Source organism: Saimiri boliviensis, chromosome 1 (genome assembly GCF_048565385.1).
Source record: "Saimiri boliviensis isolate mSaiBol1 chromosome 1, mSaiBol1.pri, whole genome shotgun sequence".
Classification (NCBI taxonomy): domain Eukaryota; kingdom Metazoa; phylum Chordata; class Mammalia; order Primates; family Cebidae; genus Saimiri; species Saimiri boliviensis.
The window spans coordinates 90,335,163-90,361,660 of NC_133449.1; the positions used below are offsets into that span (position 1 = coordinate 90,335,163).

Here is a 26,498-nt window from a genome sequence, read left to right on the forward strand (position 1 = left end):
TCTGGAGGTAGGGGCTGATGGGAGGTGATTGAGTCATGGGGGTGGATTTCTCATAAATGGTTTAATACCATCTCCTTGGTACTGTCCTCACAGTAGTGAGTGAGTTCTCATGAGATCTGGTTGTTTAAAAGTGTAGAGCACCTCCCACCTCACTGTCTCTGCCTCCTGCTTGGCCACATGAAGTGTTGGCTCCCCCTTCATCTTCTGCCATGACTGTAAGTTTCCTGAGGCCTCCCCAGAAGCCAAGCAGATGCCAACATCATGTTTCCTGTACAGCCTGTGGAACCATGAGCCAATTAAACCTCTTTTCTTTATAAATTACCCAGTATCAGGTATTTCTTTATAGCAACGCAAGAATAGACTAATACACCAAACAAGGTAATGAAGTACTGACCCATGCTATAAGGTGGATGAACCTCTAAAACATTATGCTATGGGAAAGAAGCCAGTCACAAAAGATCACATACTGTATGATTCCATTTATGTGAAATATCCAGAATAGGTAAACTCATAGAATGGAAAGTAGACTGGTGGTTGCCAGAGTTGAGGGGAGGCAGAATAAGGAGTAACTGCTAAATGAGCACAGGATTTTATTCTGGGGTGATGAAAGTGTTTTGGATCTGGAGGTCATGTTTGCACAACATTGTGAATGTACTAGATATCATAGATTTGTTCACTTTAAGATGGTTTTTTTTTTTTTTCTAAAAGAAATTTGTAGGCTTCCATGCTCCCAAAATCTAAGCACTTGAAGGATCTCATCAGGACTTGATCTCTCTCCCTCCATCCCTCAATGCTGCTGCTGCTTGGCAGGCTTGGCCACATGCTGGCTTCTGGACTTTCCATCAGACGTTATCCCTAGAGTTAGTGATCCCCACTGAAGGAGAGCTTCACCTTTCCTGGTGGATCTATCAAAAGCCCCTAATTTGAGTCTTATTTGCCCGATCCAGTCCCTGAGGCCAGGCAGGAAAAATGCTCCAACTGGCCAGGGTGGGTCTTGGCCTGACTCTGTGGCAAGGGTTGTGGGTGAGCATCATAGGATCTGCCTCATCCAAATCAGAGGGGCTGAGAAAGAGGAGGAGGTGTTCTCCAAAGGCAATGGAGTCTGGGTGGGCAGAAACAGGCAGCTTCCACTCCAGGACTCTTGAAAGTGTAGCTTCTCTTTCTCCCTCCCTCTCTTGTGCTGAGATAGTTTTGAAGGCTGCAGCATAAGGGGAAGATGGGTTCCTTGGCATAGACCTGATCTCCCCTCATCTGTCCCAATGTCATGAGTGTCTCAGACCCACTAACTACATGTTCCTTCTCCTCATTATGGCCCCTCAGGCCAACTAGCCGTTTTTGCCATGCCAGAACAAGCTGGCCCTCTGGAATTTTATTTTGATGATGAATAATGATTTTGGACCAGGAGAACAGAGCTGGTAAGAGAGAGAAAACATGCCCCTTCCCTCATGGGTGGCTGCCATTTCTCTCACACTTGAATCCAAGCCCTCTTTCTAAGACCTCCTTCCACAACCACCGTGCCCACCCCAGGTCTTCCTTCCCAGCACTCTCTGAGCCCACACAGTTAGGACCACTGTAGTGTCAATGATAGAGTTGGTGATGAATTGACCAAAGGAGTATGTCTGGCACAAGGCTTTTATTCCAGAAGGCTTCTGTCCTCTGCAGTTAGAATGGCCCACCCAGGGACCCCAGCCCCTATCCCATTCAGTTCCTAGGCCTGGATGAACTAGCATGGTTGCTGAGATTCTCGGGAAGCCAGGAGGTGGGAGTGGGGGTGGGGCAGGGAGAAAGTGGGTGTTAGGTCTTTTGTCTGGGCCCAAGTTGGCAGGCATCCAACTTGTATTCAGAATTTGCTGAGTCTCTCCAATGCTCTTTTTAAATAATTTGGGTTTGCCCCTACATCAGGGAACTACTGAAGCCCTCTCCTATTTACTTGAAAATTTATTTAACTATCTCTGTGTAGCACTTTGCTTAAGAAACAGGGCACTTTTCTCTAGAGAACAGGAAGGTGATTTGTGGTCTTTTGGAATGTGAAAGGATTCCAGTGTGCAAGGGGAAGGCACAGGAGGCAGATGAAGAATGCTTCATTTGAAGAATGTGCTGTGCACTATGTGAGTGTCTGCCCCCAAGGGGTTCAGCCCAGCCAGGGAGTAGGACCTGCAGCAGCAGATTTACTCTGCCTGGGAGAGCCAATGGTGTTCTGGCATTTCCTCCACTATGTGGACAAAGGAAGAGAAGTTGAAGCCATCCTCACGGGGTTAACAAGAATTATGGACAGAAATATTGTTACAATTAAGCATTAATCAAGCTGCACTCTGAAATGCATTCAAATGAAGAATGCAGCCTTAGGGAGGGCTCTGTGGGATGGAGGGGCTGGATAATGAGGCTGACCCCACTTTGTGCATTCCTTTCCCCACCAGTGCCTAACTCCTTAATCTGGCCCAAATGTCCAATTCACAAACATATTAAAATAGTCCGTGTAATCTGTTTCCTTTCAGGGAAAAACAAAACAAAACAAAACAAAACAAAACTGCACAACAGAAAGCTTTTCACAGCACAAATAACTATTCTGTGAAATCCAACTAAACGCAGATTTACTTCTGTGTGCTGTGTCCTGCACTGGGAGTCTTTCAGCCCAAATTGTATGCTTGCATGGATTGCTTGTCTCACTAACCACACAGCCCTGTGGGCTCTGTTTGTTGAATGGACTCTGGAGCCAGGTAGCCTGAGTTCAAATTCCAGCTCTGCCATTTGCTAGTTGTGTAACCTTGGGCAAATTATCTGTGCCTTGATTTCTTCATATGTAAAAAGGGTTAACAGTAATCTACTTACAGGGTTGCTGTGAAGAGTAAATGGGTTAGTCTATCAACAGCACTTAAAATAGTGCTTGCTGTAAGAGTTAAAGAAAGAAGAAAGAAACATGAAAAGTGGCTCAACAGTCAAAGACAGAACCTGAGAGTGGCTTCTGGGCAATTTTGGTCAGGAGCCCTTTCTCTGACAGACTAAGAGGATTTAAGGGTTCAGGGTGAGAGAGCTTATCAAAGGCTTGGACTGTTTCTGTGGAGGAGAAGCTTATTGTGGGGCTGAAATGTCTCTGGTTAGAGAGGAGATTATCTTGGGGCTGACATCTCTCCAGTCAAAGGGGAGGTTATCTCGGGGCTGGCATGTCTCTGGTCGGGGAGGGGTTTATCTTAGGATTGTAATGTTTCAAGTCAGAAATGTCATTTGTGGTTTATGGTCATGCTGACATTACCCATTAAGCTGATGCCTTATGGATTGGATTTAGGCTGGTTTTGCTTAAGGAGAACTTTAAAATGGCATTACTTGTCCAAGATGACAATGTTCCTGCTCTGTCACTTACAACATAGCATGTGCTATGAAAATGTTAGCTTACAACAAATAATAACAGCATGTGTCTATAATGAGGTTGACATTATCTTTGTGTAAGGTAAGTGGAGATTTTCTGATTAATCCCTGGGAAAATACTTACAAAAGTTTTCATACAGTAACTGGTTCCCGAACTCCATTTTTTTCTATCATATCTTAAGTTTCTCAGCTGAAAAATTCTCTGGTCACAAGAATATTTAGGACACCTCAGGTGGAGGAATCACTATAATTTACACTTAATGATGTGTCTCAGGTCTCTGGGGGCTGAAGATGGGAACTTGAGTTAATTGTCTGAAGTGGAGTTGTCATAGGTAACTTCATTAATTGGGACTTGTCTTTGCCATTCTCTCCTGAAGTGGCCACAGTGGAGCCTTCAACGCTTGTACCTCCTATTGCTTCCCAGTGTTCCAGGCAGACTGGGCTCCACTCAGGAAATAATGAGAGTAACAGGTACAAGCCTCACACAGAGAAAGCCCAGCACATTTTCTCTCCTTATCCAACAGAAATAACCCACAGGTCAGAAGAGCCCAGCTCACCCCATCAGCCCACTCACTAGTGAGAGCAGGTCAGAAGCTTTTTTTCTCCATCAAAAGGTAGCCCCCTGCCCTACACTGGTTTTCATGATGAATAAATGAACCCGTGTGTGTGTGTGTGTGAAGGGCTTTAAGGAGTTATTCTTGTCCCAGTCAAACGGCATTCCTAATGATGCCTTTTCTCCTTGCTGGTTTCTCTTTTGCAGGGATTAGCCCAAATTTGGTCTCCAGCAAGGTGGACAGATGGATGTATTAGAGATGACACCCACCAGGCCTAGACAGCTTCTCTCCATGCAGAGCTTCTACTTGAGCAGGAAAAGGACAAACAGCAAAAGCAACAGACACCATCAATATCAAGAGTGCTAACTGGTGTTTGATTATAATTCAGATGTGGTCTGTGATTGAGTAGACACTTTCATTTAGATTGTAATGGTTGCATATAGGGGAGTAGCTGAAGAATAACAAAAAGAATCTGGGATAAAAGCAAATTAGAAAATAAGAAAAAGTATTTTATTATCCCTTCATCTTTTCATCATTTCTGTCAAAAGACAAAATTCAAAATGACAACAAATTTAGTTAAATGATGGAATTGGCTTTTGTTTACAATTCATGAGTGGGGCAACATCTCTAAAAATTTAGAAAATTGCTACAATAAGCTGAGCAGAGGTCATTGGCTTTATAGGCAGCAAATGCTGAGGAAATCAGAAACTGGGAACAAAAAAGTGGATTGGTTAGCATCAGGATACTTAGGTTCCTTTCCTCAGGGTTAAAGAAGAGGGGACTTCCTTATTATGAGGGCTAATACTAGCTTATTTGGGGATTTGCTTATTATCTCTCTATTTCTTCTGATTTCTTGCAAGGTAAGATAAACAATTTAATTTCGTTTTGGTCATGTGGGATTTCAGCACGAGTGATTCCTTTTTGGCTTGGTCTATAGGGGCCTAGTACAGGAGCTCGGTCTCAATCAATGCCCTCCTATAAATTTTATTTAACATTTTAAAAATAAAAATATTGAGATAACATTCATCTATCACAAAATCCACCATTGTAACCATTTTAAAGTATACAATTCCATTGTTTTTAGTATATTCAAAACATTGGGCAACCATCACCCCTATCTAATTCCAAACTACTTTCATTACCTCAGAAAGAAACCTCATTGTAGAAAATAAGAATAAATAAAAGGTTCCTCTTCCAAGCTTTTCTCTTAGTTCATTAAGAATAAATCGGGCCAGGCGCGGTGGCTCAAGCCTGTAATCCCAGTGCTTTGGGAGGCCGAGGCGGGTGGATCACGAGGTCAAGAGATCGAGACCATCCTGGTCAACACGGTGAAACCCCGTCTCTACTAAAAATACAAAAAATTAGCTGGGCATGGTGGCGCGTGCCTGTAATCTCAGGTACTCAGGAGGCTAAGGCAGGAGAATTGCCTGAACCCAGGAGGCGGAGGCTGCGGTGAGCCAAGATCGCGCCAGTGCACTCCAGCCTGGGTAACAAGAGTGAAACTCCGTCTCAAAAAAAAAAAAAAAAAAAAGAATAAATCACAGTTTCTTCAAAGGTTAATTTACTTTAATGCTTTTTCTAATAATCTTAAAGTAGCTGTTAATCATAGTAAAGAAATAAGTGCATCTCATGTTCTTAGTTCTTACACTTTAACCCAGTTATTCACCCTGACATGCCTGGAGAAGCCCAGGCAAGTCTTACATCATAGCTTAGTCCCCTTCCTTATTTGCAAATGTTATCACTTCTCTATCTGTTCCTTTGTTCTCCTCTGCCTTTACTTCTTTAGAAAATTTCCAAGTTTTTAGCCAATTGGGTCAAGCATAGAATATGAAGGTCCCATTCTGGCCAACGGAAACTAGACACAGCAGTAAGGCAACTGCATCAGGTTATGAAAGTTATAAACGCCCCTGTCTCCTCTGTTCAGGTGTGCGCTCATGGCAAGACTGTCGGCGGGTTGCACCCCTCCTGCAGGAGGTAAATAGCCTTGCTGAGTGATCCACTGTCTCGGTGCAGATTTTTACCAATGCTATAAACCCGTTTCCAACACTCGTACTTTCCAGTCCCATCCTCCCCCATCCCGTGGCAACCACTAATCTATTTTCTGTCTCTATACATTTGTTTATTCTGGAAATTTCACAAAAATGAGAGCATATAACATGTGACCTCTTCTATCATCTCTTGAGCATCCACCATGGGCCAGGTACTACGTGACTATCTTCCCTCAGAGGTTCAGTCCAGCCAGGGAGAAGGACCTGCGGCAGCAGAATTATCCTGCCTGGGAGAGCTGATGGTATCCTGACATTTCCTTTGCCATGTTGATAGAGAAATAGGAGGTAAAGCCATCCTCAAAGGGTAACAATTCTGGACAAAAATATTGTTAAAATGAAGCATTAATTAGGCTGCACTTTGACCCATTTCCTTGTTGCTAAAAGTCTCCTAGCACAAAATACCTGACTATTTGTGTACCCATTGCTCCTATAAAGAAGATTTCTGATATTTGAATCATAAGCCTTTTTTAAAGGATCACTTAAGATATTTTTCAGATCCCAAATTCCAGCAAAATAGCTGATGCCAGCCAGTTTGAAGACTCCCACAAAGAAATGGAATTAGCATGAGAATACGCTTTCCTCATCTCCCTGTCCCAGGACTTCGCCCTGCACTATTTGACCAACTCCTGTTCTCCACACTTTGGCCCACTCCAAAATCCTTAAAAACCCTAGCCCCAAACTCCTCAGGGAGATGGATTTGAGGTGCCCTCTCATCTTTTTTGGGCAACTCTACAATTAAATCTCTTGTCTCTGCTGCAGCCTAATATCTTGGTGTATTGCCTTGCTCCACACGTCAGACAATGGACCTATTATGGTTACAGTTTTCCAGTAAAAGGAGGGAAGGATGGGCGTTCTAGGAAGACAGAAGAGCAGAGATGATGTGTTGTTTGGGGAAAGCTGAGAAGGTCCTTGGGGCTATAGCATCAGATGTACAGGGAAGGTAGGAAGAATTTGGGGAGAAAGAAGATAAGGCAACAGGTAGGTTAGGTCAGAAGGAGCAGAGCATTGGGGGCTCCTTAAATGAGGCTGGGATTTCTTCTCTAGGCTCTGGGGAGCCAGGCAAAGGTCAGTGTGTGTTTTAGGAAGGAAACCAGCCATGGAGGGTGGGTTGCAGAGGGAAGACTGTCAAGTGGAGGAACAGAAGGATGCAATAATCCAGGGTTGGAAAGGCTAGGCTTCCCACTCCGGCAGAGGCACTGGGCTCAGGAAGCAGGAAACATCCATTTGAGAGGAATTTCTAAGGCTGAATAAATGGCAGTGGGTATCCCTAGATGGGGCAAATGCAAGAGAGAGGGAGTCAGGGCTCTGAACAGTCTTCTCTTGACGCGCAGTGAGACCTTGGGAGAGGCAGAAGGAGCTGGTGAGTCCATCACCCTCTGCTTAGAACACCATGGCTTCCCTTTTTTCTTAGGAATTCTTATGCAGCTGTCAGAGGCATTGGAACCAGAGCAACTCCATCTTGAATAGGAGCTTCATAAAATGAGGCTGAAACCTAGTGGGCTACATTCCCAGACAGGCATTCTAAGTCACAGGTTGAGATAGAACATCAGCACAAGATACAGGTGATGAAGACTTTGCTGATAAAACAGCTTGCAGTAAAGAAGCTGGTTAAAACCCACCAAACCAAGATGGTGACAACAGTGACCTCTGGTCGTCCTCATTGCTACATTCCCATGAGTGCCCTGACAGTTTACACATGCTATGGCAACATCAGGAGGTTACCCTATATAGTCTAAAAAGGGGAGACATGAATAATTCACCCATTGTTTAGCATATAATCAAGAAATAACCATAAAAATGGACAACCTGTCTCTGGGGCTGCTCTGTCTAGGGAGTAACCATTCTTTATTCTTTAACTTTCTTAATAAACTTACTTTCACTTTAGTCTGTGGACTTGCCCTGAATTCTTTCTTGCATGAGATCCAATGACCCTCTCTCTCCTGGGGTCTGGATTGGGACCCCTTTCCAGTAACAGAGCTTCCAAAGTCCTATAGGATCAGGCCTCTGCCCAGCCCCAAATACTCCCACAGTGGCCTTCTGCAGTTCTCTCCTCCTGCCAACAGCCTTGGCATGCCATTCCCTGTGCATGGCTGCCCTCTGGCATTCACCCACCCTCTTCCTGGTGAATGCCTACCTGTCTCAGCCCTGCCTAGGTCAAAGCTCCCTATATGCATCTTCTGAAACAATATAATCTTTCTTCATAGCCATTGTTACCATGGTCATTTTTCATTAACTTGTGTAATTTTTGATCCTGAAGCTCAATGAAGGCAGAAACCAAGTCAGTTTTGGCTCTTGTATCCGGCACCTAGCCATATGTCTGGCATATAGTTTGGGTTCCATAATAGTTGATGGAGAAAGAAATGAGCAAACCAAAATGGGATCCTTTCAATGAACCTGAGGCCCTTTGAGGTGTAGCTTCCGTTAAGAGAACTGAGAAGAGAGGAGAGAGTCACGCGAATCCTGGCATTTTCACTCGGAGTGGGGAGGGGACCTCCTCCACCCCAGCCTGAGGGGTTTTCTCCTGATAAAAATCTGTTTATGAAGAATGCCAAGGGTGGCTATAGCTTCCAGGGTGAATCCTGCAAGTGCTTTGGCTGGCTTATTACCCTCAGGTTACACTATATTATGCTTTTTAAGTATAACATAATGAGGGCTCAGACAACGAGACAGCCCCACCCAGACTGTAATCAATGTCTGAGAGTGCATTTATTCAGCACTTTTCTTCTTGTTCAATATGCATGGAAAAATTTGAACTTTCCAGCAAACCTTTCTTGAGCTGTTCTTTTCTGCAGCTTTTGTCTTCTGTCTCCCCTTTCATTCTCCCTCATCTCCATCTGACAATTCTCCTCCAATTGTTCTACTATAAGGCTCTGAGTTGCTGAATACCCTGAACAGAAAGGCCTGCATATTCAATAAGAGTCCCAGGGAACTTGCAGGCAGGAGGCTCCAGGACTATAAGGAGGTAGAATACTGTCCATTTCCAGGCCAGCTAGCCCAGGGGACTGTTCGGTTGATGGAGACTGCAAATATACTACTAAGTGAGTACCTCTGACTGCCCCTCTGGGCCTTAGCTTCCCTATCTGCTGTTCCAACAGCCCCTAATGGTACTCCCACCCTCCCTCCTACCCAGTCATTAATATAAAGGCAATTTTAAATGAGTTAGGATCCTTAATGGCACAGTGCCTGGCATAGAGTAGAGGTTTAAAAATATTTGTTGTATAGGAAGAAGGAAGGAAGAGAGTGAGGGAGGGAGGGAGAAGAAGGGAAGCTGACTGATCACACTCATATACTCAACTATAGCAAAGACCTTCTATTCACAAGAAACATTCCGATGCTGGGAAGATGGCCGCCTAAGAACAGCTCAGGACTTCAGCTCCCAGTGAAAGTGCAGAGGGTGAGTGGACGCCGCATTTCCAGACGAACTCTTATTGCCCACAGACCAGGAGATACTCAGGCAGAGGGGTCGCTAGCGTCGCAGTCCCAGCCGGTGCGGCTGTTTTGGCCCCCGCGGGGCTGATTCCGCCCGCGCGCTGCTGTGACCACGCCCTGTTGCTGCCATTCTCCGTACAAAAGCCAATGGTCTGGGAGCCCTCTTAGCTGGCGAGCAGAGCCCTGAGACGGCAGAATAGCCCATTCATCTGAAATAGCGAGCCAGGCCAGGAGACTCCTAGGCAAAAAATCCGCCAGGAGCCGGCGCCGCAGTTCGAGCCGACTCCGTGAGTCGCAGCACGGGAGATCCCGGCGCCTTTTCAACAAGCGACCAGAACGCGGGGTCGTTCAACTTAAAAGAAAAGACTCTGAGTCAGGGAGCCAGGTGATCAGGCTCGGTTGGTCCCACCCCTCCACCCCCAACAACAACCAAAACAAAAACAGTAATTGGAAACCCTCTGGGTTGAGCCCTTCAAACCAAGCACAGCTGAATCGGGACGGTCCGGCTCCGTGGGGGAGGGGTTTCCGCCATTGCTGAGACTCTCCACCGCTACGGAGGCAGGCTGCCGTTGGGGAGGCAACCTGCCACAACAGAGAGAGTCCACCATAACAGAGGCGGGGCCACCATTGCCAAGACAGTTCTAACTACGCCCATATAAAAAGGACTACAGGGAAGAGCTCAGGGCAGCTGGGCAGAGCCCACAGCAGCTCAGCAAAGCCCCTGCGGGCAGGCAGTGGCTAGGCGTGCTGCTAGCTGGGCGGGTCCGACCTGAAAGAAAAATCAAAAAAGGCAGTAGTGCAAGGGAAACTCATAAAGCTCCAACTCCCTGGGACAGAGACAGACAACAGGTGGATAAACCCACAAAAATGGGAAGAACCCAGCGCAAAAAGGATGAAAACTCCCGAAACCAGAACACCTCTCCTCCTAAAAGGGATCACAACTCCTCACCAGCAAGGGAACCAGACCGGATGGAGAAGGAGGGTGATGAAATGACAGAATCAGACTTCAGAAGGTGGGTAGTAAGAAACTACAATGAGCTAAAAGAACATGTTCTAACCCATCGCAAAGAAAATAGGAACCTTGAAAAAAGATTGGACGAACTGCTGATGAGAATGGACAGCATAGAGAGGAGTATAAATGAATTGATGGAGCTGAAAAACGCAACACGAGAACTTCGTGAAGCATGCACAAGCTTCAACAGCCGAATTGACCAAGCAGAAGAAAGGATATCAGAGGTCGAAGATCAACTCAATGAAATAAAAAGAGAAGGCAAGAACAGAGAAAAAAGCGCAAAAAGGAATGAACAAAATCTTCAAGAAATGTGGGACTATGTGAAAAGACCTAATCTACGTCTGATAGGTATACTTGAATGTGATGAAGAGAATGAATCCAAGCTGGAAAATACTCTTCAGGATATTATCCAGGAAAACTTCCCTAACCTAGCAAGGCAGACCAATATTCAAATCCAGGAAATACAGAGAACACCACAAAGATATTCCTCAAGAAGAGCAACCCCAAGGCACATAATCGTCAGATTCACCAGGGTTGAAATGAAAGAGAAAATGCTAAGGGCAGCCAGAGAGAAAGGTCGGGTTACCCACAAAGGGAAGCCCATTAGACTCACAGCAGATCTCTCAGCAGAAACCCTACAAGCCAGAAGAGATTGGGGGCCAATATTCAACATCCTAAAAGAAAAGAACTTTCAACCCAGAATCTCCTATCCAGCCAAACTAAGCTTCATAAGTGAAGGAAAAATAAAATCCTTTGTGAACAAGCAAGCACTCAGAGATTTCATCACCACCAAACCTGCTCTACAAGAACTCCTGAAAGAGGCTCTACACATGTAAAGGAACAACCAGTACCAGCCACTCCAAAAACACACCAAATGGTAAAAAAGCATCAACACAATCAAGAATCTGCATCAACTAACCAACAAAACAGCCAGGTAGCATCAAAATGACAGCATCAAATTCACACATAACAATACTATCCCTAAATGTAAATGGACTAAATGCCCCAATCAAAAGACACAGACTGGCAAATTGGATAAAAAGCCAAAACCCATCAGTGTGCTGTATCCAGGAAACCCATCTTACATGCAAGGATACACAAAGGCTCAAAATAAAGGGATGGAGGAAGATCTACCAAGCAAATGGAGAGCAAAAAAAGGCAGGAGTAGCAATTCTCATCTCTGATAAAATAGACTTTAAAGCAACAAAGATCAAAAGAGACAAAGAAGGACATTACATAATGGTAAAAGGATCACTGCAACAAGAAGAGCTAACGATCCTAAATATATACGCACCCAATACAGGAGCACCCAGATACATAAGGCAAGTTCTTAATGACTTACAAAGAGACTTAGACTCCCACACAATAATAGTGGGAGACTTTAACACCCTATTGTCAATATTAGACAGATCAACCAGACAGAAAATCAACAAGGACATCCAGGACCTGAATACAGACCTGGAACAAGCAAACCTAATAGACATTTACAGAACTCTCCACCCCAAATCCACAGAATATACATTCTTCTCAGCACCACATCACACCTACTCTAAAACTGACCACATAATTGGCAATAAATCACTCCTCAGCAAATGCAAAAGAACAGAAATCATAACAAACAGTCTCTCAGACCACAGTGCAATCGAGTTAGAACTCAGAATGCAGAAACTAACTCAGAACCGCACAGCTTCATGGAAACTGAACAACTTGCTCTTGAATGTTGACTGGATAAACAATGAAATGAAGACAGAAATAAAGATGTTCTTCGAAACCAATGAGAACGAAGACACAACATACCAGAATCTCTGGGACACATTTAAAGCAGTCTCTAGAGGAAAATATATAGCAATGAGTGCCCACATGAGAAGAAAGGAGAGATCTAAAATTGACACCCTATCATCAAAATTGAAAGAGCTAGAGGAGCAAGATCAAAAAAACTCAAAACCTAGCAGAAGACAGGAAATAACTAAGATCAGAGCAGAACTGAAGGAAATAGAGACACAAAAAACTCTTCAAAAAATCAATAAATCCAGGAGCTGGTTTTTTGAAAAGATCAACAAAATAGACAGACCACTAGCCAGATTAATAAAAAAGAAAAGAGAGAATAACCAAATTGATGCAATAAAAAACGATAAAGGTGATATCACCACAGATTCCACAGAAATCCAAACCATCATCAGAGATTATTACAAACAACTCTATGCACATAAACTAGTAAACCTGGAAGAAATGGATAAATTCCTGGACACCTGCAACCTCCCAAGCCTAAACCTGGAAGAAGCCGAAACCCTGAATAGACCAATAACATGGTCTGAAGTCGAGGCAGCAATAAAGAGCCTACCACCCAAAAAAAGCCCAGGTCCAGATGGGTTCACAGCTGAATTCTACCAGACATACAAGGAGGAGCTGATACCGTTCCTTTTGAAACTATTCCAGACAATCCAAAAAGAGGGAATCCTTCCCAAATCATTTTACGAGACAAACATCATCCTGATACCAAAACCCGGCAGAGACTCAACAAGAAAAGAAAATTTCAGGCCAATATCCATGATGAACATAGATGCAAAAATCTTCAATAAAATACTGGCAAACCGATTGCAACAGCATATCAAAAAGCTCATCCACCATGATCAAGTAGGATTCATCCCGGGGATGCAAGGCTGGTTCAACATACGCAAGTCCATAAACGTAATCCACCACATAAACAGAACCAAAGACAAAAACCACATGATTATCTCGATTGATGCAGAGAAGGCTTTTGACAAAATTCAACAACCCTTTATGCTAAAAACCCTCAATAAACTAGGTATTGACGGAACGTATCTCAAAACAATAAAAGCTATTTACGACAAACCAACAGCCAATATCATACTGAATGGGCAAAAACTGGAAGCATTCCCTTTGAAATCTGGCACTAGACAAGGATGCCCTCTCTCACCACTCCTATTCAATATAGTACTGGAAGTTCTAGCCAGAGCAATCCGGCAAGAAAAAGAAATAAAGGGTATCCAAATTGGAAAGGAGGAAATCAAATTGTCTCTATTTGCAGATGACATGATTGTATATCTGGAAGACCCCATCATCTCAGCCCAAAATCTCCTGAAACTGATAAACAACTTCAGCAAAGTCTCAGGATACAAAATCAACGTGCAAAAATCACAAGCATTCCTATACACCAGTAATAGACTTCAAGAGAGCCAAATCAAGAACGAACTGCCATTCACAATTGCTACAAAGAGAATAAAGTACCTAGGAATACAACTAACAAGGAACGTAAAGGACCTCTTCAAGGAGAACTACAAGCCATTGCTCAACGAAATAAGAGAGGATACAAACAGATGGAGAAACATTCCATGTTCATGGTTAGGAAGAATCAACATTGTGAAAATGGCCATACTGCCCAAAGTAATTTACAGATTCAATGCTATTCCCATCAAGCTACCAATGACCTTCTTCACAGAACTGGAAAAAAACACCTTAAACTTCATATGGAACCAAAAGAGAGCCCGCATAGCCAAGTCAATTCTAAGCAAAAAGAACAAAGCAGGAGGCATCACACTACCGGACTTCAAACTATACTACAAGGCTACAGTAATCAAAACAGCATGGTACTGGTACCAAAACAGAGATATAGACCAATGGAACAGAACAGAGGCCTCAGAGGAAATACAACATACCCACAACCATCTGATCTTCGACAAACCTGACAAAAACAAGCAATGGGGAAAGGATTCCCTGTTTAATAAATGGTGTTGGGAAAACTGGCTAGCCATGTGCAGAAAGCAGAAACAGGACCCCTTCCTGACACCTTACACCAAAATTAACTCCAGATGGATTAAAGACTTAAACATCAGACCTAATACCATAAAAACCTTACAAGAAAATCTAGGCAAAACCATTCAGGACATAGGTGTAGGCAAGGACTTCATGACCAAAACGCCAAAAGCAATGGCAACAAAAGCCAAAATAGACAAATGGGACCTAATCAAACTCCACAGCTTCTGCACGGCAAAAGAAACAGTCAGTAGAGTGAATCGGCAACCAACAGAATGGGAAAAAATTTTTGCAGTCTACCCATCTGACAAGGGGCTGATATCCAGAATTTACAAAGAACTAAAGCAGATCTACAAGGAAAAAACAAACAAGCCCATTCAAAAACGGGCAAAGGATATGTCTTCTCTTTACAAAAGAAGACATACGGGAGGCCAACAAACATATGAAAAAATGCTCATCATCACTGGTCATCAGAGAAATGCAAATCAAAACCACATTGAGATACCATCTCACACCAGTTAGAATGGCGATCATTAAAAAATCGGGAAACAACAGATGCTGGAGAGGATGTGGAGAAATAGGAACACTTTTACACTGTTGGTGGGAATGTAAATTAATTCAACCATTGTGGAAGACAGTGTGGCGATTCCTCAAGGACCTAAAAATAGAAATCCCATTTGACCCAGCAATCCCATTACTGGGTATATATCCAAAGGATTATAAATCATTCTACTACAAGGACACGTGCACACGAATGTTCATTGCAGCACTGTTTACAATAGCAAAGACCTGGAACCAACCCAAATGCCCAACGATGATAGACTGGATAGGGAAAATGTGGTACATATACACCATGGAATATTATGCAGCCATCAAAAACAATGAGTTCACGTCCTTTGTAGGGACATGGATGAACCTGGAAACCATTATTCTCAGCAAACTGACACAAGAGCAGAAAATCAAACACCGTATATTCTCGCTCATAGGCGGGTGTTGAACAATGAGAACACATAGACACAGGGAGGGGAGCACTACACACTGGGATCCGTTGGGGGGAAATGGGGGAGGGGCGGGGGGGTGGGGAGGTGGGAAGAGATAGCATGGGGAGAAATGACAGATACAGGTGAGGGGACGGAAGGAAGCAAAGCACACTGCCATGTGTGTACCTATGCAACAATCTTGCATGTTCATCACATGTACCCCAAAACCTAAAATGCAATAAAAAAAAAGAAAAAAAAAAAAGACAACACAAACAAACAAACAAACAAAAGAAACATTCCTTCCCCCAAAAGCCCTATTGACTCATGTAATACCTGGAAAGACATCCCCAAGACTCTTCTCCCCACCTCATCCCCACACCTAACTCCATCAATGCTACCCCTCCAGACACCATCCCCAACTACACACCCCTCCTCCAATTTCCCCACTCATCAATGCTCATTTCTGGGCTATTAGCAAGTAAAACAGTTACCCAAAGTTTCCTATGCATTTCTTTATATCAAACATCATGTTCTATGCTATGATCCATTTTCAGCATTCAGTTTTACTTAATGTCTAATGAACAAATCTCATCTTTGCACGTTTCGCAACCCACAGGCAAGTTAATCAATGAGAATGGTTTGATTATAAAAATCATTGCTTCTATAATCTATCTACTCTTCAATGACACCTTCCATTTTTTCCTCCTCTGGGTCTCATCCCCTTTTTAGAGTTGCCTAGCTAAGACAAATGCTCTCTCTAAAAAGATTAGTTCAATATTCTTAGATTCCTGACTCTTTCAAATGGTGAGATATTAGCTCATAGCCCGTAGCATCTTTCTCCTAAACCCTCCTTCCTTGCTTTGGTTTTGTTCTTGGTTCTGACAGCTTGTTGGCTTTGGATTAGAAAAGTTATTGACATTTCATCTCTCTCAACTGCAAGAATATGGAGAAACCAAATGGAGGGGAAATCCCACAGGAAAGTCAACCATCATGAGAACACAAGGTACAAACACCTGAGAGAAGAGGGGAGATTAGGAAATGAGAGGAAAAAATTGAAGCAAATGAAGGTCAGGCCTGTTGATTGTCTCACCATATTTGAAGGTCTAAATTCCAGTTTCAGACTCATTCAAGCAGGAACTTGCTCCTTCGCACTGTGGCTTCCATCCTCAAAGTCACCTCATGACTCAAGATGGCAGCTGGAGTCCTAGTCATCACATCCATATTCTAGGAAGCATGACTGAGGAAGGAGAAATGGTGGAAAGGAATTAGCTTCCTTTATGCAGCCTGCCTGGAAGTCCCACATAATATTTTGCTAAAACTTAAAAATACAGTTTCACCTTATAAGGGAGAATGGAAAATAGGGTCTTTTAACTGGTCACACAACATCTCAAATAAAATGGGTGTTCTGTTGCTAAAAAAGAGGTTGAACAGAGATTTGGGTGGGAACTAGAAGTCTCATTGAGAAGCCAAACTCAAACATTTGCTGATATTTTAATGGGGGAAAAAAAGAATGATGAACTAAAGATGAGAAGAGGGAAGAGTAGGAAACCTTAAAAATCCAGCAATACCTACCAATGAGAAATTCAAATACAGCCTTATTTTAGAGGACACTAGGCCAACAAATGATACTTTGTATGTATTTACTGACATAAAAGTAATATAAGCTCTATGTTCATTGGACAATCTCAGGTACCTTGAACAGTGCTTGGCACATAGTAGGTGCTCAACGAATATGTTTAAATCGAAAGGTGTCTTGAATGATATATGATGTTAAATAAAAAAGTAAGTTTAAAGTAGTATGTAAAATAACGTATAACTTTACTAAAGTCAAATATGTGTATGTATATATGGATAGACAGAGTCAGCCAACTAGGCAGTAAAATCATTAAAATGATTGATAACAGTAATTTTCTCTGCATAATGGGATAGAATTGGGTGTAATTTTTGTTTTCTTATTTTTAGCTTTCCTGAATTTTCCAATTATTCGAAGTTAATTATGCATTACTTTTTATAGTTTTTAAAAGTCACATCAGAATTTAATTATGTATTACTTACACAGTCTTAAAAAGTTATATCAAAATCCATTTGAGACAAAATCAATTCATATATGACCTTATCTAGAGAACAAAAAATCTAGATTAGATTTTAAAATAAGAAAGAGTTGAAATAGATATTTAAAAATCATTTTTAAAAAATCACTTCTTAATAAAGAATGATTGAGCACTAGAAGACAGGACTCCATAGAGACATTCAGACAAGGAACCCACAACTTTCTGGACAAGAAGATCAGGAAATAAGGAGTTGCCCTCAAAGCTTTAAGGCTCCTCTTCACGCTAGGATTCTTGTCTTCATTTCCAAACTCCCTATCAACAGGCAGCAATCAGTGGCTTCATTAATCCTCAAATATTATGGTGACTTAAAGATGACATAGTGCATTCTTCACAAAGACAGATGTGGCAACCAGGGAGGTTTTAACACCAGAGCCCCTAACTTTACACTCAATATGTTCCTAATTTGTCTTCCTGATCCCCTGCAGACATAGCTTATGTCTTTCATTGTGGCAGTGTTTGTAAGGAAACAAAGTTTGCCATAAAATTGGCTTCATCAAGCCTGAGTCAACCTATATTGTATATCTAACTCTCATTGTGGAAGGAAAACATTCACCTTTGGGTTTCACATGGTCAGTTAGTCTATGCCCTAAAGTTGTACAGAAAGGCTGAGAGGCCACCAATGGAGGTCTTGGATTATAACAAAGAGATTCTTCCCTTGCCTCTCACCCATACTCCACATCAGCCCACCATAGTTCCTTGAATACAATATGCTTTTTCTTGCTTCTATACTTGCACCCAGGTCAATAATCCTGGTGGGGATAGCCCCTCTCAGTCAATCCAAACCTTACCCATCCTTCAGGTCTTGCTCCCATTCTTTCTCTATCCAAAGCTTCCTGCTATACAAAGCTTCCTCTGACTCTTGCAACGCTTGCTACAGGCTCCCTTCTTTGACGTCCCATGATCAGCACCACACAGTCAGCTCCTAACTGTATTTGCTATGTCATAGTCCCTACATACATGTGCCTCTTATCACCCCAGCCAGACTCTGAGCTCTTGCAGGGAGAGCAAGGTTTATCTCACACACACACACACACACACACACACACACACACACACACACACACAGAGAGAGAGAGAGAGAGAGAGAGAGAGAGAGAGAGAGAGAGAGAAACAGAGAGACAGAGAGACAGAGAGAGAGTTTATAGTATACTGCTTTGTACCTGGTAGCTTCTCAATAAATATCTGTTCATGAGTTAATCAGTTATTTGGAAATAACCAGAAAGCAGCTGAACAATCACACATTTTTAACAAGTTAAGTTTTAAGAGTCTCATGACCCAACTATACGCTGTTTACAAGAGACTCACTTAAGATCTAAGAACAAATAGGTTGAAAATGAAAGAACTGAAAAAGATATTCCATGCAAACAGTAACCAAAAGAGAGCTGGAAGGTTATACTAATATTAGAAAAAATATACTTTAAGCCAAAAATTGTCATAGGTCAGTTGCGGTGGCTCATGCCTGTAACCTTAGCACTTTGAGAGAGCAAGCCTGGACAACACAGTGAGACCCTATCTTTACAAAAAGTAAGAAAATTAGCCAGGCATTGTGGTGCGTGCCTGTAGTCCCAGCTACTTGGGAGGTTAAGGTGGGAGGATTGCTTGTGCCCAGGAGTTTTAGGTTGCAGTAAGCTGTAATTGTGCCACTGCACTTCTGTCTAGGCAACAGAGAGAGACCCTAGCTCAAAAAGAAAAATTATAATAAGAGACAAAAAAAGGACATAATATACAGATGCTCCCCAATTTATGATGGGGGCAAATCCAAATGTAATTTCATTATTTTCTCTATAGCACAGCTAAATTGTTTCTAATTTTTTCATTTTTTTATTTTAAAGAAATTATTTTCCTTGGGATAAATTCTTTTCTATTTCTATCATTAGTTGAAAATATTATAAGTCCAAATGTATATTAGCTTACAATTGGGCAAAATAATCTAACACAAAGCCTATTTTATAATAAAGTTTTGAATATCTTATGTAATTTATTGAGTACTACACATTAAATCAAAAGTGCCATGGTTTTACACCACTGTAAAGTCAAAAAATTGTAAGTCTAACTATTGTAAATCAGACACCATCTCTATTAATAAAAGGGTAAATTCCTCAAGAAGCCATAACAATTGTAACATATATGCAGCAAACAACAGAGCCTCAAACTATATGACACCAGCACTGATGTATTTGAAGGGGGAACTAGGTAGTTTCACTCATGTAGTTGGAGACCTCAATATTTCACTTTCAATAATGGATAGAACATCTAGACACAAGAGCAATATGGAAATAGAGGCATATTACCCATGTTTTTTCAGTCCAACAGGAACCCCATCCTTCAAATGCCAATTGGAAAGAAAAGGAGGTCAGTATTATAAGTGCTATTACAAATGTTATCGTTAAATGCTGCTGCACCATTTGAGACATTTCTTGACTATCACCACTCAAGATGCACTTTATCATGAGGAACCACTTTAGGCACCAAGACTACTGTTTTCTCAGGTCACAAGTCCAGGTTCAACACTTGTCTTCAAATCCCACAAAGTTCTAGGGAGATTGAACTACAGGGCATCCAGCATCCATTACATCCTGTGTCACCAAAGCACTTAGACCCTTGTCTAGGCCTCCAGTCAGACTCCTGCTTCCTCAGAATAATTTTATTTCAAGGGGCCTTTCTCCCAGCTCCTAGGCTATGACCAGACTCCCCCCATGCTTTCCTCAACAAGACTCCTTGACCTTAAATTCAGGGAAGACAAATCAGATTTCTTTCCCTTCCATTCTGGAAGGTTCTGGGTAAAACTGGTTCACTCCTCCCCGGCTACGAGCTCTGTGAAACATGGTGGAAGGAAACATTTGCTAACTGACTTAAAACATAAAAGATTTTATAAAATCCTAATTCTAGGAGAATAGGGGGAGGAGGTTACTGTATTTATTCTACTAAGAAGGCCACACAAGTGACCCTTCACAGGATAGAGATAATCATCTTTTCCAGATTAAAAAAAAAGTATCTGGTTAATTGCCAATAAGTAATACAGACAATGAGTACCAGAGGAGTTCTGAGAACAAGAAGATCAAAGAGGTTTGAAGGCAACCAGAACATTTTGAATCTGCTACTACTTAGAATGCAAAACTTGTCACCCAAATTTTACCATCACAGATTCATTTTTAAGAGAAAGTATTCTGGAGCAAACTCCTTTATTCAAATTTAATTTTATAATTTTCTCTATAATACAACTAAATTGTTTCAAATTTTCTCATTTCTAAAAGAAATTATTTTCCTTGTGATACATTCCTTTTTATTTCAATTTTTTAAATAAAGATTATCTCAATTCATATCATTGTATTTGTTTTTAACAGCTTTATTGAAATATAATTCACATACCATACAATTCATTCACTTAAAATGTACAATTTAATGCTTTTTAGTGTATTTACAGAGATGAACAATCATCACCACAATCAACTTTAGAACAATTTTATTACTTCCAAAAGAAACTCCATCCCTATTAGCAGACACTCCTATTCTCCTGAACCCCCATCCCTAAGCAACCACTAAGTTGCTTTGTCTTTATAGATTTTTCTATTCTGGACATTTTATACAAATGAAATCATACACTACATGATCCTTTGTGACTGGCGTCTTTTATTTACTATGCTTTCAAGATTTATGCACATTTTAGTATATATTTGGCACTCTTTCTTCCTGCCAAATATGTCATTGTATAAATGTATTACATTGTATTTATTATTAATCAGGTAATGGACTTATAGGTTCATCACTTTCTACTTTTTGGCTATTATGAATGGTGCTGCTATGAATATTCATGTACAAGTTTTTGTGAAGGTACACTTTTGCTTATCTTCTTGGGTATGTACCTAGGACTGGAGTTGTCAATTGGTTGCATTTGACCTTACATAATTTTCTTGGCTAACACTCCTATATTATGTTTATGTAATATACATATGGCAGAAAGACATAGAGAGAGACAGAAAAGAGAAAGACAGAGAGGCTGTACCTATTTGCATGTCTTATTAGAAATTTTTGCATGCATAGCAGATTCAATAATCATGGAGTTGAAAAGGTGGCATCAAAGTGATTGGCTCAAAATATTCTACAAAGGAAAAACTTTCTGGAAAAAATGTCTAACCAGAGTTGAGCTGGTTTTTGTAAAGAGTTGGAGAGAAGAGAGAAGATGGTGCTCTAGTAGGGGCCACAGCACAAGTAAAGGCCTGGTGATTGGGCTGGATATAGAGTACTTGCGGAATAAGTAAAAGTTACTAGAAGGTGAGGCTGGAATGATTTGTTAGAAATCACCTCATCAAGGTCTTTGAATGGTAGCCTCAAGGGTTTAAAGACTATGTTTTTATAGCTTTAGGGGACATTGGAGACTGTAGTTTTGATACATCAATCACATGATCAGATCAGATGGGCATGATCACAGTGATGACTGGCAGGTGCAGGCAGGATGGACCTAAGTGAGGAGACACTAAGCAAGCCCTCGTCCTTGGGTGTCTGTTGCAGCAATTCAGGGCTGGGATAAAAGTTTTGAGCATAGCCAGCTGGAAGTCAGTAGCTTAAATATTGATTTAGTGGGCAAACACCGCATTCATCACGGGGCTGGTTCCCTAAAAATCCTGTGCCTGTGTGCAGGGAACTCATCATTTCCCTATTACATAAATTGATTAGGTCATTCGGAGCCGAGATTGATGCCAGAAATTTGCTGCTAATCAAGCTAAAATAGCAAGTTGGAGGACAAGACAGGCCTTCTGCCAAATGGGCAAGGAACTGGTCCCAGAGGCAGAGAACACTGCAGCGAAGCACCCTGTCTCTGTTTGGGGAGTCTGGGCAAAGACAGCCTCTGAGAAGCCTGGCAATGCCCTTCAGTTACATCTGGAGTCTCCGGGGCAACTCCTAGAATGATACTTCTCAGGGTTTCTGTCAAGAGCTGACCAGCCAAGTAGAATCCAGCCCCAGAGGTCCATGACAGAGCTGTCCTCACTGTGTGCTGAAGCTATATGAATGGGGTTACTGGGGAAACAGGGCCTAGGGAAGCATCTGTGGGGAGTCCAGTGGAGGCAAAGCCTTGGAGAAAGAGGTGATTTGGTTTTGGCAATAATAATAGTCTGCAATAATTCAATTTTGTATTTGTATACACCTTGTACTGTGCTCCAGAAAAGAGGTTGGTTCAGTTTTCTTGGTGGATAAGATATTCTCCCCCTGACACAGAGACACGCTTGTGCCATTCTAAGAAGAGCCCTGCAAAACTAGCCACAAGCCATCCAGTGCCAGGAAGCCTAGTTCTGATATGGTGGTGTTGGAGTTTCTACCCATCTCTCCATAATACAGAGGAAAGTGTACTTGGCTCCATCTATAAACTGGAGCAGCATATCTGGGAACACCCAATCGCCAAAGCCCCCTGGTTTGGGACAATCAACATCCCAAGTCAGATGCCTTTCAGCTTTGGGCAGCTCTCCTGTCCTGCAGCCCACCTCTCATTCTGTGACCAGCCCTGGTTTCAAAGGCGTGAAATGCTCAGTGAGTAGTGGAGGGAACACTTTTAGTACTGTAACCCATAATTGACTGGCGCTGCTGCCACCCCTTTGGGTTGACCTTAGCCTGGAATGCTTCCTATTCTGGAAGCCAGACAGCCCCGGATTAGAAATGGGTGGGTGGCAGGGGCGGGGGGTGGCGGGCAGGCAGGGGGCAGGAGTTTGCATTTTGCCACCCCTCACCCACCTGGGATGTCTAAGCACAGTCATCGTTGTTATTTTTATTTTCTGCCATCATATCATCACCAGGGTCCTTCTTCCTGCAGTCTATAGTAAGGGGGAGGACAGGGAAGGAGCTGGTGCCCGAAGAGGATGATTTTCTGCCTATACTGAGGGTGTTGCTCGCCAGAACTTTGTGGCCCCGGCAAAGCCTGCTTGTGCCCAGCAGAGAAGCGCCGGCAGCCGCGCGGGGCATCTGCAGTCTTTTCCTGCCGCGGTGGGGCGTAGGGGGCGACCATTTCCCCGGGGCGTTCCATAGCCTCCGCGCTGGCCTCAGGGGAGCTGCTACTGGAGCTTCCTCTACACTTCCTTTATTCCTCTACTCTCTACCGCAGCCAGGGTCTTATTCCCTGCCCCGGGCTAGAGAGGCGGTGAGCTGGGGTGGCGCGAGGAGCCCGGCAGTCCCCGGGCCTGGGCGCTTTTTCCTCCGGTGGCACCTTGGTCCCCCACCCGCGCTTGACTCCTCCTCCGTCTCTATTCCGCAGCGTCCCCGCCCTGTCAGCAGCCTGCTTCAGCGACCGCACCTGCCTCGGGTGGCGGGTGGGGGGTGCACACGGGAGGTAGAAGGGAAAACAGGGAGGGTTTGAGGAGCACAGCGCATCGGGGTGAGCAGCCTCGCCCCGGCCTCGGATCCCTGCGACCCGAGCTGCGCGCGCCCGGCCGCAGCTGCCGCACCGATGCGCTGTCCGCGGTGCTGACGCCGGCCGCCCGCTCGGTCGGGAGGGGGAGCAAACGCCCTCGTTCCGGGGTCGCTCGGAGCCCAGAGATCGCCTCTCCCCGATTCCCGGTTTCCAATGGAACCCGCTGCTTCCTGGCGCCGAGGTTCTATCCAGAGCAAAGGAGTTAGCGAAGGGGGAACTTAAAACTTCGGTCTAGAGCCTGAGAGCCCAGTGTCGGGGATTCGCGTCGCGCGGCCCCCAGCCCTGGAGACCTCGGAGCATCACCAAGTTAAGCAAAGTTTCACCGCGGCTTGAGATAAGGGAGGGACTCCGGAGGAGAAGCGCAGGGAGGGGCAAGACGAGGTTCCCCGGCGGGGTGGTAGCCAGCACCGCAGTCGGACACCTGCTCCGGTGCCCTGCATCAGTGCCACCAGAGCCACCGGGAGGCATCGCAGCAGCCCAACTCTCCACCCCCTCCCTTCTGTCCCTACTCATCCCTCCCCAACACCCCGCCCCGGGCGCCAGTGACTCCGCCTCTCCCTGCCGGGCGGCTCTTCGACTAGAGCTGAGAAAGGAGCGCTTCCCCGGACTCGGCTCGGCTCCGAGGCTCCGAAGCCGACGCCGCCAGCTCAGCTCCGGGGGCGGGAGCAGAACTGCCCGCGCAGCCCGCACATAGGAGCCGCCGAGCCCGAACGACTCATGGGACGCCCCCGGGGGCTCTCTCCGTGCCCGGCTGCAGCGTCCCGGTCCTAGGCGCCCGGGCTCCACGGCCCACCCCGCCCGCAGCCCGCGGCCTGTCTGGAGAGGAGTATGAGGCCCGGGGCCCCGCGGACGCCGGCCACGGGGCGGCAGGGGCCTAGCTGCGGAGCCCCGCGCCCGAGGGCGGCGGGTAAGGAGCCGCGGGAGCCGGCGAGGCGTCGGGGCGCGGAGAGAAGCGCCCCTGCCCGGGCACCCGCTGGGCCGCAAGACTCGCGTGTGGCCTGAGCGCCCGGGAGGAGGCGGAGGTGCCCCTCCGTCCGGGCTCTGGGAAGGCGGCGAGGGGCTCCGCGGCGGCCCCGGACCCCTGGCCACCATCCTCACGCTCCTGCTCCCGCCGGGGGGATGTCGCGGCCCGGGCCCCGAGCGCCGCCTCGGCCCCGGGGCTGAGCTCCGGACCATGTCCTCCCGCAGCCCCCGGCCCCCGCCCCGCCGTAGCCGCCGCCGCCTGCCGCGCCCCTCCTGCTGCTGCTGCTGCTGCCGCCGCTCGCACCTCAACGAGGACACCGGCCGCTTCGTGCTGCTGGCGGCGCTCATCGGCCTCTACCTGGTGGCGGGTGCCACAGTCTTCTCGGCGCTCGAGAGCCCCGGCGAGGCGGAGGCGCGGGCGCGCTGGGGCGCCACGCTGCGCAACTTCAGCGCTGCGCACGGCGTGGCCGAGCCGGAGCTGCGCGCCTTTCTCCGGCACTACGAGGCCGCGCTGGCCGCCGGCGTCCGCGCCGACGCGCTGCGCCCGCGCTGGGACTTCCCGGGCGCCTTCTACTTCGTGGGCACCGTGGTGTCAACCATAGGTGAGCGGCGCGCCCCCCGCGCGACTTTCCTCTCGGTGCCTTTCACCTGCCGCCCTTTCTGCTGCTCGGCCGCTCGGTCCGCGTCCCTCGGCTCGCCCTTCCCTTCCAACGTCCCTTTGCCTACTTTTGTCTCGCCCTCTCTTCTCCGCCCGCCCCTGCCCTCTCTCTTTCCCGGCTTTCGGTGCGGGAGGAAAGCCCACCTCTGGCGCTCACCAGCGGTAACTCGCCAGGCAGTGTGCCTGCATGGGGAGAGCCCGGGCCGCCTGCGCTCTGACACTGTCCGGCTCCGTGACCTGACCTCTGTGAGCCTCCGTTTTCTGCTCTAAGAATACCTGCCAAGGGCTACGGGTTCTTTCCTATTTTCCATCCACAACCCCTGGGCCTGTTTCCTCCCCAGGATGATTTCAAAAACCCTTCTCCCTCCACCCTCGGTGCTTTTATTTCTTTTCGTAGTCTCTCCCTCTTTCTTCTTTTACCCTGTGTTTCCCCCCTCCAGTGGCCTCTAACTCCTTTACCCTGGAGAGGGGGACCACTTGCCCCAGAATCACTTTCCCTAGATCTCCTTCCCACCTGCTACTCCTATAATCTATACCGCCCCTCACGCGCCCCCCAAAGTAAAGCCCGTTAGCCTGAGGCCAGGACTTCAGCTGCTGCTGTTCTGCCTCCCTTCATTCCGCTCTCCCCCAACTCCCAGCCTCTTGTCCAATTTCTTGACCTTTTCTTTGTTCCCTTGCCACTTTTTCCAACCATTAGTGGTAGCAAGGGGTAGCTGGGAGCAGGGATAATTCCCCTATTCTTTCCATCATCTTTTCTCCCTATTTTGGGGTATAAACAGTTCATGTTTTCTCAACCTTATGAAGAATGCTGTGTAAATAGTCCTTCAAGCCCCCACCCCTCTCTCTGTGGCCAGATTGCTGTCTCTGAGCTGCTGTGGAGAAATTCTGGAGCCATCACTGCTCTCCATCTACCCCTTCCTTCCTCTTTTTTTCCTCTCCTCTCACTCACTTTCCCCATCCCCCACTTTCCCTGGGGCCTGGGTGTCATGTGAAACAAAGCCCCCACCCTCAGTTACTCACCTGTATGGAGTGCAGCAGAAATACACGATTATTACCTTGACAAGGCTGTGTGTGTCCCCCACTCCTGCTTTGAATCCCAAGATGGAAGAAGGCACTTGGCTGGTCACACCTCTAGTCACCCCAAGGCACTGTCTCCTGCTTTGCAGTTTTGAAGGAGGGGGCTGGATTTGCTGGGCTGAGAAATGAGGG

General features: G+C 45.2%; 1 protein-coding gene across 1 annotated transcript in view; it reads left to right on the forward strand.

Moving 5' to 3' along the window:
• Window positions 1-23,943: 23,943 nt before the first annotated feature.
• The window catches only part of KCNK12 (potassium two pore domain channel subfamily K member 12), a 50,475-nt gene continuing 47,920 nt past the window's right edge, over window positions 23,944-26,498 (forward strand). The window contains exon 1 of the mRNA XM_039478501.2: window positions 23,944-25,233. Coding sequence (XP_039334435.1) covers window positions 24,843-25,233 — 391 coding nt within the window. The 5' untranslated portion in view covers window positions 23,944-24,842. The remainder of the gene's footprint in view (window positions 25,234-26,498) is intronic.